The following is a 15,626-nucleotide window of genomic DNA, read 5'->3' as shown; positions in this document are numbered from 1 at the left end:
AACCTTCAAACCTCGAGAACAAAGTAGGTTTTTTGGAGAAATTGAAGATATGGTAAGAAAAATCAAGGTTTTCTACATGAATTAAAGCAAGGTTGAAAACAATGCACCAGCAAGTTACAGTGGAACATTTCGGTTAAAATCGAGACTCAAAAGAAATATTAACTTTAAATCATTAAATGTCCCAGAATGCTTGAAAATGTCTTGGTTAATATCATCTCGATTTTTCTCCTGACCAAAACATGGCCTTTGACAGAAGATTTTAAACCTAGTTAACAAATATAAAATTATACTGGTTTGTGATCATTTTCCCATTTCAACTATGAAAATTTAGATTGAAGAATCAGAACATGACAAGAGACTAGTAATAATTTTATCTTCATTGTTGTAAAAAAAATACGATAATGTAAATGTTTATAATAGATTAGCCGCAAGCAAACATGCGATTTCTAGCATCTTAGTGATTCTGCCCTATTTCCTGTTTCTCTTGTACACCTGTTTGGGGATTCTGAACCACCCCAATGGCAGATTACAGATATTGAGCACATAAGTAAATTACGAGCCTAAAATAATTAGCCAAAATGTTGACAACCTCGAGGATCATTGAGGAAGTGGAGCATTAGCTCTTTCAGTGTTTTTAATAACGGCGGTGGTTATGCAGACTCGGGCTTGAAAGGAAAAACAAACAAAAATCTTCCCCGCATTTTCCATGTTCCCTTTGTACGTAAAATTTCCTAGCTAAATTAACCGATTCTGAGGAACTTCAATGGAAAAATTACCATAAATAATGACTATAATTCTGACTTGGATTCCATGTCTTCTGGATTGTCGTTGACCATAGTTTCTGTCTGACTAGGAGTTACCACGACGTCTTGGGGATCTATATCTTCACCCTGGATTCTAGCTGTGAATATTCTTGCTTCCAAATCAAGGTCTGGCCACTCGGGAACTATTCTTTTGGCGCCCTGTGAACATGTAAAGATTGATGATGATACAATTAACCATAGAATGAAGAGTGCTATGGATTTTCAAACTTAAAAAAATAAAAAAACAATTACCTGAAGTTTGGGCTCCTTAGTCATGGGGTTGTTACAGAGATCAATGGTCTTCGCCTTGGATTTTGTGGCGTTTCCGCACCATGACTCACACCAGAGCCATTCTTGAGGGAGGGAAAATATTGGTACTGTGTGCTGGGCATAGTTGGGAAGATCCTGAAAATATGAAAAGCAACTTTCAACAATTTGAATGTCTGTATAAAGAACATAAAAGGAATTTGAGAAAGAAAAAAGAAAAGAAATAAAGCATGAGAGAGGGGTGACTATTGTTCATGTAATCAAATAAATGGTGTCTATGTCCTCTAAGGAGGTACATGATGTACTCTCACATAAAAAACCACCCATTATAATTTATGCTTAGATTCCATCTAAAATTATGCCCTCAAAAAACAAATCCCTAAAACAACACTTTGTTTGGGTTGAGAGAAGTGGGGAGAAGAGAAGAGAAACTCAGTTTCTACTCCACCATGTTTGGTTTGATAGGAGCCAAATTGCACGAGCCAGGGCACAGTGGAGAAGTGGTTCATACATTAAATAAAAACTGACCCTTTTTTTTAATTCCTCATATGGCCAACTTTTGAGATCTTAGCAGTCTGCACAAAAAGGCTACCTTAGAGGGAATCTTGATTCCCAAACACAAGGATTGGGGTAGTAATGGCTGGATCTTACAGTGAAAATACCATCTAATTCCAAACACAAGCCTCGATACATGGAAGAGGGAGTGTTAAGGGATCCAGAAACACTAATGATGAGCAAAGAAACTGAGTCAATCTCCTGGTCATCCAAATTCCTTTTAAATTTGGGATTCCACAAACAGTTTGAGCTGTTCCAGATATTCGGTTCATTTAACGTGTACATATATAAGCTCATCAAGACAGTGAATTTCACCACCTTTATTTCAGCAGGATAATAGAATTAAGTTGAGAATTTTTCGGAATCAAAATAAATCTTTTATATGCTCCAAATAAACCAAAGAAAAATAAGGTTGGTTCACTTGAAAGTCGTTCCCTAGTTTAGCCTCCCTCCCTCTCCCTCTCACTCTCTACAGAACTTACAAGGTAGCTCAAAACTAACTAGAAAACACTGCACTCCTTCACTGAGAATTGAATGATTCAACAATTCTTATCTACATTAATTCCCCAGAAACTCAAAGAAAAATGAGAGTTCCTGTAAATCGTAACCACTGTGAAAATCGGGAGATTGAAGACAATGAGGTAATAATTCACTAAAGTCAATTATGATTTATGAGAACAGCTACTTGCCTGATCAAGATTAGATAAACTATTTGGGTCCTTGCTGAGAGTCTCATAGAAAACTCTTAGATTGTCCCCTGCCGCAGTTTGTCGGAATTTCACCAAATCGACCACATACAAAGCACTGCAAGAAGCATACCACCTATCAGATTTGAAATTCTTCTTACGAAGAAGGTCAACCCAAAGATACAATGGTACATGCTATACCCTACCTTATATGATATGGTTTGCCTCGCAAATGTTCTTTCCAAAAACCCTGTTTTAAAGAAACAACGAAAGCACGGAAATTCGGTAAAGTGAACATTCTTTTCTTTGATATTTAAAAATATATATATCAAAATAAAACACTATTTACTTGGCTCCAAAATCGATAGCCATCCATATCTTTATTGTTATTGCAAAAAGGTGTATATGCAAGAGGTCTTCCTTTAATATCCATGTCATAGAGTTCTCCCATGTCTGACCTAACAATCTGATCAGCATCAACAAATATAACCTGCAATGAGACAAAAAGTATTAGAAAATTGCATCTTAGATAATGCAAACTGATGAGGAAAAGAGCAAATATCACATAATCAGTTTATGCAGAACTAAGTCACCTTTTCTAAGGAAAGCGGGAAAATAACATCAAGAAACAGGATTTTATATGCCCAGATAATCCGCTGCTTTTCTTTCTGCTTATGCAGCCATGTAGGCCACTTGTAGGTGATGAGCTCATATTCAAATCCATATTCTCGTGCCATATATGGTATGACATTCTGAATGAAACCAGAGAATGACTACTCATTAGACAATTTAGGCATTTTTTAGTATGAATACCATAAATAAGACAATACTCTGATTGCATGCCTCAATGAAAATTTTAACAAAACCAAAGATCAACTAAAGAACAAAACCTTAAACTGAGGAGAAAGATAGTTCTTTATGAACCAAAATTTTACTGGCCGATGTGTGTTTTTAAGAACGCTTAGAATCATGATTTTAAGAAAGCGTTCATACCTGCAAAAAGAACATCCAAGAAATGATATTACTCAACCTAAGGGAATATTATCTGTTCACAAAAGATAGATATTGGATGTAAGTGAATTAACATTTAGATAGAATAAGAATTTTTTTTTATATATAGTTGTGTAAGGTTAGAGGTTAGCAAATGAAGTTGGGTTCAATAGGGTTTGAACCTAGTACGTGGGAACAACACTCTGCACGTCTTACCATTTAGCTAAGTTGGTACTTCAAAATAGAATAAGATATAACTATACAGTTGCAGCATTAACATTATATACTTGCAACATCAGATCCCCAGATCTTTCTCTCAGATCAGAAAATAAGGAAAGGATCGAAACATTGAATGTTTCAATTTCAAGGTAGTTTCGTCTCGATAAGGTAAAAATCCGAAATGAAACGAGTTTTTAAACTATGCCACCTCTCCCCAAAACATCCTCTTAATTTATACTTCAAGTAAGACTTTATCTTACCCTCTTTAGCTATTATGAAAGAAGAACCTGTACGACACAAAGAATTAAAAAATAAATAAAATTAAAGGCAGGCAAAAGGTTTTAGTTCTCTTGCTTGTGAGTATTACTTCTTAACCCAAATTGAGTTTGAAAGCTAATCAACAATGACCTCTTGAAACCATGCCCAGTATAGAAATGGAAAGATGCTGCCAAAGGAAAGGGTGGAAACATTCCAACACCACTCCCCCCGGTTTATAGGCCTCATAAGTAAAGCTCAAAGCTAAATTAGCACAAGTGAGCCCAGTCCCACCTTAAGGACCATTAGAAACCATTTCGTCCTTACCTTTGTTGGATTGAAATTTGACTGCTTTAAGTCCCAAACCAATCTTGCAATAAAATACCAATGGTTTCAGTCCAAGCTAAAACAATATTTCGTCATATTTAAATCCCCAACCAACTATATTTCTAACTAAAACCACAACGGCATAAATCATATAGCTGTCATCGACTGTGAACTACCGTTCACAAACACAATTATTGAAGATATTAGGGCATGTCTGATTGCAGAGAAATATTAGTTGGCAAATCATTTGCCAGGTAAATGATTTTCAAGGGAAATCCTTTTCTACTGTTCGGGCACAACATGGAAAATTTCGTGGAAAATTATTTTTGTTGTTTGAATTGCATAAAAAAAAAAAAACCAAAAAAACATTATTTTAATTTGACGTTTGTGATAATTATACAAAAAATAATGAAAAAATCATTTTGTTGGGAAAGATTTGAATTATTACACCCCAATTTCTTAAATTATTAGAGAACTACTATTGGCACCCCAAATTTTTTAGAGAGCTACTATTGGCTCCTAACGTTTTAATTATTTTACCCCAATTTCTTAAATTATTCACCAGACCCCAATTAAAGATTAAAACACATTCTTCAAACATTACAAAAGTTTGGCTCAAATTATAATCTCAACATTATAACACTCGTTCTAACAATTTTAGTATTTGTTTACAATTATGATTAGGCTCATACAGAATCCTAAACCAAAACAATAGATCAAATCTAGCAAATAATGAGATACTTTCTTTTGGCACCCCAACTTCTACTTATTATTTTCATTTTTATTTGGTGTGCAATCAATACATTTTGGGTTGCCAATAGCAACTCTCTAACTTTATTTGTAAAACAAATATTGATATAGTTTAAAATTAATTATTCAATCAGAAATTTACTAAAAAAAACGGATTGATTTAGCTAATTTTAATGTTTTTGATAAAAATAATTAATTTTTAACAATTTAAATATTTATTTTACGAATAAAATTATGATTTTGTTTGATTTCATTTTATTTCATTTTGTGCCTTTTTATTTTGTTTAACTTCATTTATAAAGCAAATATTGATTTTGTTTGATTTGCCGTGTGCTAGCAAATTGTTTTCCAAGGGGGAGGGGGTAAGAAAAGGGCTTGCCGTTGATGAAAGAAAATCAAGGGTGTTGGCAAATCGTTTTCTGCATAAATTTAGAGTTTTTGACGCATCAAACACTGGAAAATTGCCATTTTCCACGGAATTTCAATATTCCCCTAATTTTCTGTGCAATCAAACACACCCTTAGTGGTGAAACATCTGACAACATGACTTGCCCCGAGGAGTGAATATTATTCTAAGGCAATTTGATCTTTATGGCTACAAATTTTGGTAAAATCAGATATAATCATTGATTAGCCATAAGTTTGACCATCAATCTCCTTGTATCAGATACCATAATCATAGGTAATTTTCTAACTTGAATGGTTATTTGTTGTAACTTGTAACAATGAACCATGAGTATGTTTTGAAGACTGGTTTCCCATTTCCTGAAATAATATGCCATGTCTTCCATTTTTTGAGTACTTCCCTACTTCGATGACTAACAATGTTTGAGTTGAATTAAAATAATTATAAATGTTGTTTTATGCACCATCAGTGTAATAATCCTAAAAACTCTGCTTCCTCTTTGTCTTTCTTGTATTCTTTCAATGACATACAATTACTTTCATTTGATAAAATACAGACTAAAATCTTAATTGACCAGTGAGCAATCATCATTACACCACGTGTAGTTACAATACTAAAGTTACTAGAGTGGAGAGATATATCAAACACTTACAAGTGTCCAGACGCAATTGAAAATATATTAATTGTTTTTCCATGCCTTCCATCCTTTCGATGCTCCTAAGAGAAATGATGTGAGGGTTATCAGCAAAAACAATCACTAGTTCTTTGGCTACCTCAATCAGATAGTGAAAGAACTCAATAGGCAAATAATGTACAGAAAAATTAACTCCAAGGTCACTTCAAATGATCAAAGATATTAGATATGATCATGGAATTATGCATGTACAAAATAACAACCAAGTCAATAAAGAAATGTAAGGGATCGTCTGCTTATGTCTCTCCAAGAAAAATCCGTGTTTCTTCCCATTACCTACTTTTGAACAAACCTGATTCCCAATTTAGCAGCCGAACCAGCAATAATTAATTGTTTCAAAAGAAACCATCAAATTCTCATAACCATTATCCAAATCGAAATTACAACAAAGAAAAGAAAAACATGGTGGTGCAAAACTGCAAATGACGAGGAGGAAGTGGTTATAATAAATAATAAACTTCCTTTTTGCAGTTGATTTTAAACTGACAAAAACACTGATTTCACTTTTTAAAAGTGTTCCTCAAACTAATGTCTTTTTCACCTTTTATGAATTGGATGACCCAATTACATGACCCAACAAACATTTATTTTAAATGATACCAAACAGCACCTAAGCTACAACTAAGTTGCATGGCTCAGTTAATTCAATATATATAGCTGGCTACTGCTACTTAACATTTTTAAGACAAAAAAGAATTACGACAATACACCCCAGGGTTGTTTTCTTTGAAACAAGTGACATGAAACGTGGCATCCAGACTACATTTTCTTGTCTCTTTATATGATATCTAGACCAAAGAAACTAGATAAATCTAAGAAATTATAAATTACTTTTAAGACCTATATAATCCAGGCATTTCTGGAAGTAAATACAGCTTGAGAACAAACAAGTTGACAAGTTCAATAAAAGAAGCAAATAATTACCACTAGATCTCCTTTAGTCTTCTTCGAATGCTCATTGCCACCGATCAAATCAGATGCCCATTTCAATAAATTACTGTTCCAACTATTGAGATTTCCCTGATGACAAGTTACAAAAGGAAATTAGAGCAAAAGGTCAGTGCATATAAATGAAAATTATATTTTAAAAATATTGTTTAGAAAGTAGAAAGAAGTACAGACTTTCTTCTTTTCCTCCAAATGGTTATCATCATCAGATGAAGCTAATAATTCCTCATGTTCCTTTCCCTTTTTCTTCACTACTTCCAAATGAACAAGTTTACCCCGCAAATCATTTATAGTGATTCGTTTTGACAACTGTTTGACTTGAATTCCATCTCCATTTTCTTTTAGAACATAAAGATCAGAACTTCTACCCGGTGCAAGTTGCAGGTACCAGACACCAGGGGAGACTTTCATTTGCCAGTAACCCAAATTTGCCATTACAAGAGTATCAACTAAGTGTGGCATGCTCTTTGTTCCGAGAATCAACTGAAGACCTCGGGGAGGGTCATGGTCTTTTTCAGAACAATGACCTGTGATAATGATACATCCATACGAAGCTTAGTTTGATCATGGGCTGATTAACTTGAGATCATTCTTCAGTTTCATAACTGCCCGAAAACTCAGTAAATAAAAGTTCAATATAATTTAAAGATAATATTTACCAGTGAGAACAAGTGCTTCAAGTTCAAACACGGCTTGTAATGTCCTTGTGTCACCAAGGTTCTCGAGCAAAATATTATCCAGGTCATGGCTGAAAAGAATGTGACCACATGAAAGAACAAACACTTAGTGGGTCAACCTTGGACATCATTTACAGGAGAACATATTAAAAAAATAAAAATAAAAAACAAACAAAAAACAGGGCATATAATCAATGCTTAGGAATACGTACACAGCAATAACAGGCTCAACAAGCCATGGTTCAGGGACATCAAGATTCATGGTAAGGGTTTTGGACAAAGGCATATTTGAAAAGAAAGCTTTTGGGCCATTTACTGAATTATCAACACTGCTGAAGTCATCCTGCAAATAAAGGTTATAACTAAGGATAAGAAACACAAAAACCTCTAATGTTGCATATGTATACATGTAATAAATGAATATATTCATAGTACCATTGCTGGCAATACATATCTGTAGTAATTCTTCAGAGGGAGATCAACAAGGGAACTCTGCCGGGAAAACAGCAAAATATTGTTAGTTCCTTGGATGCAAAAAATAAACAAAAAGAGGCAAAAACTTACAAGTAGAATTTATACTCATAGCAACATTTGTTACTGAAAGTGAACCTAATACACTTCTGTGGTGCACATAGCTAGGAGACAGATGTCACTCCATGATGATGATGATGATGGAAAATGGTATATTCCACCTAGAAAAAAATTGACGTGATTCTAGCAAAACCATTTGTTCAGGTTCCTAGGAGAAAAAGGTACTGGGAGAGTCTTCCTCATCATCATATAAGATTGAGACTTGAGATCTACCATGAACAAACTGTTCCGCCCCTCCCTCCTGATTCACAGTCTAATCTTAATAGACTCACATACATGCCTCAACAGATTCACTTCTCATATATGAAAAGATATAGTGTTCTTGTCTACTAAATTTTTATGATGACAAAGTCAAGAGATGCTAAATGTATAGTCGCAAATCAGCATTCAAAAAGCAAGAATATTCTTTTCAATCAGATAAATGATTATTCTTCAACTTTTGAAATGGCAACCTCAACCCAGTACACAGTTTCCAAGTTTCTATTCATGAGGAACCTGGCTGAGATGTCTCAATCTTAAGGGGTGACCGGAACAAGACAGTAGGGGTTTGTCTCAACTCTTTCTCGCATAGTCCCGGTCAAGATATCTTGGTTCTTAAACTAATTGGGACATGAGTCCATAACCACGACTAGTTTTTTAAGCCCCTAGGGATGGAGGCCTTATACAAGAAGAATTCTACAAGAGAATTCGCAAGTCTCATAGTGAGAGCTTGACAGATATATATACTAACTAAAAACATAATGGACATAAATGCCCTTACATAGAAAACTAACAATAGTAAAATAGAAATAAACATATAAAGAAACTACATATTTCCAATACTCCCCCTCAAGCTAAGGCAAATATATCAACCAAACCTAGCTTGACAAGGTGAGAGTTAGTGACAAATGGACCAATAGACTTCGTAAGTATGTCGGCAAGTTGATCTGAAGAAGACACAAATACTATTTAAATAGCACTAGATCGGACTTTTTCCCTGAGAAAGTGGACATCAACCTTTATATGCTTAATTCTCTCGTGAAGAACAGAATAAAAAACAAGCATAATAGCAGACTTGTTGTCGCAGAATAATGTGGAGGAACTAGAGACAAGAAATCTCAGCTCCATCGATAAAGATTGAAGCCAAATAAACTCACATGTGTCAAGGGCTATAACTCGATACTCAGCTTCAACAGAAGAATGAGAAACCACACTTTGTTTCTTACTTTTCCACAAAATCAGGTTACCACCAAGGAAAGTGCAGCAAATAGAGGTAGATCTCCTATATGTAAGAGAACCAACATAATTAGCATCAGTGAAACAGGACAAATGAAGCTGAGTAGTGGATGAGTAGAAAAGCCCAAGACCAAGATACGACTTCAAGTAATGAAAAATGCGATAAATGACGTCAAAATCAGAAGTGCGTGGAGCATGCATGGACTGACTGACTAAACTAACCGCAAAAGTCAAATCCGGTCTAATGTTAGTCAAATAAATCAGACGGCCTACGAGACTTTGATAAAAAGAAGGATCAGATAATAGTTAACCAGATTTTGCATTAAGACGATGATTCTAATCCATAGGAGAGGAAGCAAGACGACAACCAAGCATACTGGTGTCCTGAAGAAGATCCAATATGTATTTACATTGAGATAGCGAAATACCATGGCAAAAGCAGGCCACTTCTATCCTCAAAAAGTACTTGAGGGGACTTAAGTCCTTAACCTCAAAAACACGACCCAATAACATCTTTACCCTGTCAATCCACTGTGCATCATTTCCAGTCAGGATAATATCCACATAAACCAAAGCAATGGTGCGACCATCCAATTTTTGACGAACAAAACAAGTATGATCTAAGTGGCATTTGGAGAACTTCGCAAAGACTGTTTCAGGCCATACAGAGATTGGAGGAGGCAACATATTTTTTCAGAATACTCCCCCTGAAGACAAAACCTAGGAGGAGGGTCCATATAAATAACCTCAATCAAATCACCATTCCAAAAGACATTCTTCACATCAAGTTGGTGAAGAGGCCATGAGTGACATGCAACTAAAGAGATAAGAAGGTAAACAGTAAAAAGTTTAGCTATAAGAGCAAATGTAACACCAAAATCCTTTCTTGGAGTCTGCGTAAATCCCTTAGTAATTAGGCGAGCCTTGTATCGATCAACAATGCTATCCGCTAGATACTTGACAATGAAACTCCATTTACAACCAATAGTCTGCTCCCCAGAGGGAAGAGGAACAAGCTCCCACGTATGATTCTTCTGCAAAGCATCCATCTCAGTAATCATGGCTACAGTCCATTAAGGATCTCGTAAAGCTTCTGAAAAAAAATCGGGGAATTCTAATAAAAGCAATAGCGGCAAGGTAGGCCTGATAAGAATGAGAGAGTCCTTGATAGGAAACAAACTGGACAATAGGATGGTTAGTAACACAACCCCGCATACCTTTGCAAAGTGCAATAGGTAAGTGAGAGTCAGAAACAGATGGGATAATGACAGGGGTAGAAGATAATATACTTGAGTTCTAGGAGGAGGTTGGCAAGGTTGGAGATGGGCGAGGGTAACAAGAATAAACCTTAAATGTCGGCGAAGTTGGATCGAAGACAGGAGAAGGCAACATTATAGGAAGAGCATAAGAAAAGTCCTACAAAGGTAAAGAGTCCTGCAAAGAAAAATGTGGCACGAAAGTAGGGAACATTTTCAAAAAAAGTGACATCCATAAAATATGACACAATGAGAAATAGGATCATAACATCGATATCTCTTTAACATGGATAAGTAGCCCAATAAAACACATCGAATGACTTTGTCATCTAATTTCGTGCGATGAGGGGTGCGGTCCTGAACAAAACAAGTGCATCAAAAAACTCTAGGTGTAATCGGAAAGAGGATGCTATCGAGGCGAAGAACATGAAGATGCATCTGTCCCTTTAAGGTGCAACATGGAACATGGTTAAGAAGAAAAACTGCAGTGAGGACTGCTATGTTCCAATATAACTTAGGAACATGCATGCCTCGAAGAAGGTAGCGGACAATGTTCCTAAGGTGGCGGTTATTGCATTCCGCCACCCCATTCTACTAAGGGGTGTAGGGAAAGGTCAATTGGTGTAGCCTACCATACTCATGAAGGTAAGAGCGAATCCTATCAGAATTATATTCACTTCCATTATCTGACCGAAGAACTTTAACAGTGATGTTGTACTGGGTCTAAATCATTTTAAGAAAGTTAACAAAAATAGGAAGCACTTCAAACCAAGACCGCATCAAGTAGACCCAAGTACAACGAGAATAGTCATCGATAAATGTAATATAATACCGATGACCAGTAAAAGCAATAACAGGGGAAGGCCCCCATACATCAGAATGAATTAAATCAAACATAGTGTTAAATCGATGCATGCGAAGGATATATGAAGTACGAGTATGTTTGGAGAGCTCACACACAAAACATTGAAACCTATACCCACTACAAGAATTTTTTAAAGCAAGAAATAAAAAACATAAGTACTGAAAATTAGCATGTCCTAGGCGAACATGCCACAAATCTAAGTGTGACTCCCAGAAGAGGATAACACAAAGGTCTGAGTAACAATATGAGGAGATCCAAATAGGTACAGCTCATCCCTCTCATACCCCTTGCCAAAAATTTTCCTTGAAGTCAAGTCCTAAAAAGTACAGTGAGTAGAAAAAAATGTCACTGAGCAATTTAGAGATTTGGTATGACTACTCACAGACAAAAGATTAAGAAATAGGTAAGGAAAATGGAGCACAGAGTCAAGAAAAATACCAGATGAGAAGGAGATGATACCCTTACTGTGGATAGGTGCAAAAGACCCATCAACAAAGCAAACCTCCTTATGAGTATTAGGGAAAATAGATAAAGTGAAATGACTAGACTCACCGGTCATGTGATTAAAGGCACCAGAATCAATAACCCATGTCAGGGGAGCTGGACCAAATTGGATTACATGAAATGCAGAAGATATACCTGGAGGTGTGGTAACTAAGGCCACAGTCGAAGATGAGCGAGTATGAGTACCGGTCTGATCATGAGCAATAGTAACAATTTGGGTTTGAAGTTGTTGTAAATCAATAATGCTAGGAGAGACAGTGGTGGAAACAAGTGAGAAATCCACAGTGGCAACATGAGGAATAGAATGGCCCAACGAAGGAGATGCAGTAAAGCTCAACAAATGAGGATAGAGCTTAAAGCATCGAACCTTCTCATGGCCTATTTTCCCACAATGACTATAAAAAAAGTTATTCCTTCGCCCGCGATGAGTAGTAACAATACCTAAAAACCATCCAAATTTGTCGTTACTTTCCAAATAGATTCTCACGAACCGACATCAAAACTGATGGAATGTCATAACTCTTACCAGTAAATGAGAGACATTTTGACGAGGAAGATTCTACTTTGGTTTGAAAAAAATCTAACTTTATCATGACACATCAACATCATTGGGTCACAAAAGTACACAACCAGCAGCCCAACCTTGTCGCACATGCACCACACTATCACAGTCTTGATTGCAGCAACCTTGATCTCAGCCAACAGCCCGTATCGAGGCCAACAACACAAATCAGCCAGCACCCTAGTTACAAAGTCCAGCCTTATCGAACAGATCAGAGAGAAAGAACATGGGAGGGGGCCAGCTATGTTGCACAATCCAGAATGTTGTCGTAACACCCTAGCAGCAACACAATTGCTTTTCCAAGGCAGCAAACAGCCCAACAATGCCTCTATTGTTGTTGTAGGGCAAACACACCACACAACACACAGATGTTGTCGTAGGGCAGAAAAAGACCCCAGAATCAGTGTCGCACAGCCCTGTTGCTGTTGCAAGGCAACAAGCAGCCTACCAGTTGCTGTCCCAAGGCAGAAAAACACCCTAAAACCAGTGTTGCAGTCCTGTTGTTGTTGCAAGGCAACAAACAGCCTGCCAGTTGCTGTCGCAGGGCAAAATAGCTCCAATTTGCACAGAAAAAACTCCCAGCAGCACCCTTTAACTATCTTAGGGCAGACCTAATCCAACAGTTGTTGTCGCAATACCTAAGGGAGGTTTTGTAGGGCAGCAGCAAGGGCGAAGGCCAATCGTAGGTCTCCAACATTCCACCAATCACCTTATCACAAATACAAACCCTAACGTAGGGTAGAATCCAAACCAAAAAACATATCACAAGGTAGGAACCCTATCGTAGGGCAAACAACACAGCGCGGAAAACTCAATCGTAGCATGTGAAATCTTGATAAAAAATCTTATTGCAACATGCAATTAGGAGAACATGAATAAAAAAAAGCCCCTGAAGGGGAGACCTTCTAACGAAAAACAAACGAGAAGAAGAACCCAAGAAGGGGGACGTTGGATCCTCTAGAGGCTCTAATACCAAGAAGAATTGTAGAAGAGAATTCTCAAGTCTCATAATGAGAGTTTGACATATATATACCTTAACTAAAAAGAGAATGGACATAAATGCCCTTACATAGAAAACTAACGATAGTAAGATAGAAATAAGCATATAAAGAAACTACATATTTCCAATAATACATAACCAAGTTCATTATGACTTTATGATGAATGAACATTTTTCACAACTAAATTAAAGAGGTGATTCTCGTTTTAACTTTTTGAGATCTATCACTAATTTAGTTCCCCCACATAAGGCATACTAAGCACCTCTATCCCACTCTTGCCTTAGAATTTAGGTACAGTTTGAAACATAAAATTAGTACATTGAATGGATTAGATAATTTATGTTTCAATTTATCAAATGAAAGTAAAATATGTACTATTTTCATAAATAATTACATATAAAGAACTCACCAATGGATTAAGCACAATCCTCATGCTTGGTTGAATGTGTTTCCAAAGCACACGAAGAAGAGGAGAGAGTTTTTGGCCAATCGGACTCAATGGATCAATAACAGCATCGATATGAATGCTAGAATTTTCATTATTCAGGACAACAGCACTGTACAATATAACAATGAAAATTAGAGTTGAGGAAAATGATAAAATCATAATTCAAAAAGTTAGTACACCTTAACATTTCAGTGAAATGTAGATGAAAGAAACAAATTAAATTATGTAGCCGGAAAAAAATAATGTTATGTGCATAACAGATTCTCTTCTCAGTTTGATCCTTATAATCTGTTTCATTTATCAATAGAAGATTATTGTAGATGATTGAGTTATGTGTAAATAAAGTGGCAAACCAGTCGATCATTTACTCACTGCATTGTAGTATGGCTACAGATATTTGAAGCTTGTTCTTCTCACTCTTTGGTATCTAATGCATAATGCCAAGGTGTGAAGGATTTTCAAAGTAGTTGGAGATCATGTGCTTTTGCCTCTCGAAGTCAGATTATATGGTCTTTTCTTACATTTTAAGTGTCTTGGCAGGGGCGGATTTACAGTGGGGGCAATGGGGGTATTTGCCACCACAAAATTTCTAAAAAAATTGCATTCTCCTCTAGAGAATTTGGTATATGTTAAATTTGCCCCCACAAACTTTTGACAGTTACCCCCACCCACTCAAGTATTTGGATTTATTAGAACCCTTATTTGGTTAATATTTGGCAGTTTCCCCCACCCCCACTAATGACATTGCCCCTTGACTTAGGTCTTTTCTCTTAGACTAATAAAAAATAACCTAAATGTCTCTTTCTACAACCGCTAACAAAAAACCCATGAATTTCTGCCTCAAAACCACTCATCTTCATGTTCTTCAACCTTATCGGGCAATTATAGTTGCCCCACTACAAGAAAATCCTGGCTCTGCCCATTATAATACAAACCTTAGCATTTTAGATTGTCCTTCTTGTGTTGAGATTTGCCAATTATAATACAAACTCCCATTAGAAAAAATAAAAATTGATTGTACTCATTGTTGGTCTTTTTGTAGTCCATGATATTACATTTACAAGCACATATATGATGATTTTTCCTCAAGTATTACATATTTATTAGATCACCTTGCATCACAGTACATATGGTAACTTCAACAGCTTGACTGAGTTATATGCACAACCTTGGTATCAAGAGTTGTATGCACCACCTCATAACCCTAGTATTTCGAACTCAATGCCATGGTTTAAAGTTCTGTACTGTTTTAAAATGTTTCAACCAAGACTGGAACAAAACATTGACCCAGAAACACTAAATGTTTCAGTCAAGACTATCTCAGATTTTCTCCTATCTGAAACACTACCTCAAGAAAAAGAAAATTTAAAACCTTGCTCATTACTAAACACATTAGCAAAGGAATTTCCTCTCCAGATAATATTTACCCCTCTTTACATATAGGAACCCATCAGTTTCAGTCAACTCTAGAGGTTTTTAATCTTTCCAGAAGATAGGAAGCGGAACATTAAAACTGGAAGTAGGCAGCAAAGAACATAATATTACATTAATATGGCCCATTACAGAGTAATCAATGAAGCCTTATCCCAAAGATTTGGAATCGGCTA

General features: G+C 36.1%; 1 protein-coding gene across 2 annotated transcripts in view; it reads right to left on the bottom strand.

Moving 5' to 3' along the window:
• Window positions 1-359: 359 nt before the first annotated feature.
• The window catches only part of EBS1 (EMS-MUTAGENIZED BRI1 SUPPRESSOR 1), a 45,702-nt gene continuing 30,435 nt past the window's right edge, over window positions 360-15,626 (bottom strand). Inside the window, exons 24-37 of one of the 2 annotated variants that reach the window (XM_086440204.1) lie at window positions 13,981-14,128; window positions 8,013-8,069; window positions 7,790-7,920; window positions 7,560-7,648; window positions 7,075-7,427; window positions 6,877-6,972; window positions 5,911-5,972; window positions 3,202-3,304; window positions 2,905-3,063; window positions 2,661-2,801; window positions 2,518-2,561; window positions 2,315-2,429; window positions 1,056-1,208; window positions 360-962 (exon numbers count right to left, since the gene is read on the bottom strand). In XM_086440204.1, the coding sequence (XP_086296330.1) occupies window positions 789-962; window positions 1,056-1,208; window positions 2,315-2,429; window positions 2,518-2,561; window positions 2,661-2,801; window positions 2,905-3,063; window positions 3,202-3,304; window positions 5,911-5,972; window positions 6,877-6,972; window positions 7,075-7,427; window positions 7,560-7,648; window positions 7,790-7,920; window positions 8,013-8,069; window positions 13,981-14,128 (1,825 nt within the window). In that variant the 3' untranslated portion in view covers window positions 360-788. Of the gene's footprint in view, window positions 963-1,055; window positions 1,209-2,314; window positions 2,430-2,517; window positions 2,562-2,660; window positions 2,802-2,904; window positions 3,064-3,201; window positions 3,305-5,910; window positions 5,976-6,876; window positions 6,973-7,074; window positions 7,428-7,559; window positions 7,649-7,789; window positions 7,921-8,012; window positions 8,070-13,980; window positions 14,129-15,626 lie in introns of both variants that reach the window. The other variant, XM_086440203.1, reaches the window with a different exon arrangement.

The sequence above is a fragment of the Akebia trifoliata genome, chromosome 4 (assembly GCF_017979445.1).
Source record: "Akebia trifoliata isolate Shusen 1 chromosome 4, ASM1797944v1, whole genome shotgun sequence".
In the NCBI taxonomy this organism is placed as follows: domain Eukaryota; kingdom Viridiplantae; phylum Streptophyta; class Magnoliopsida; order Ranunculales; family Lardizabalaceae; genus Akebia; species Akebia trifoliata.
The sequence above is the reverse complement of the archived record's forward strand: the minus strand, read 5'-3'. Positions and strand labels throughout refer to the sequence as shown.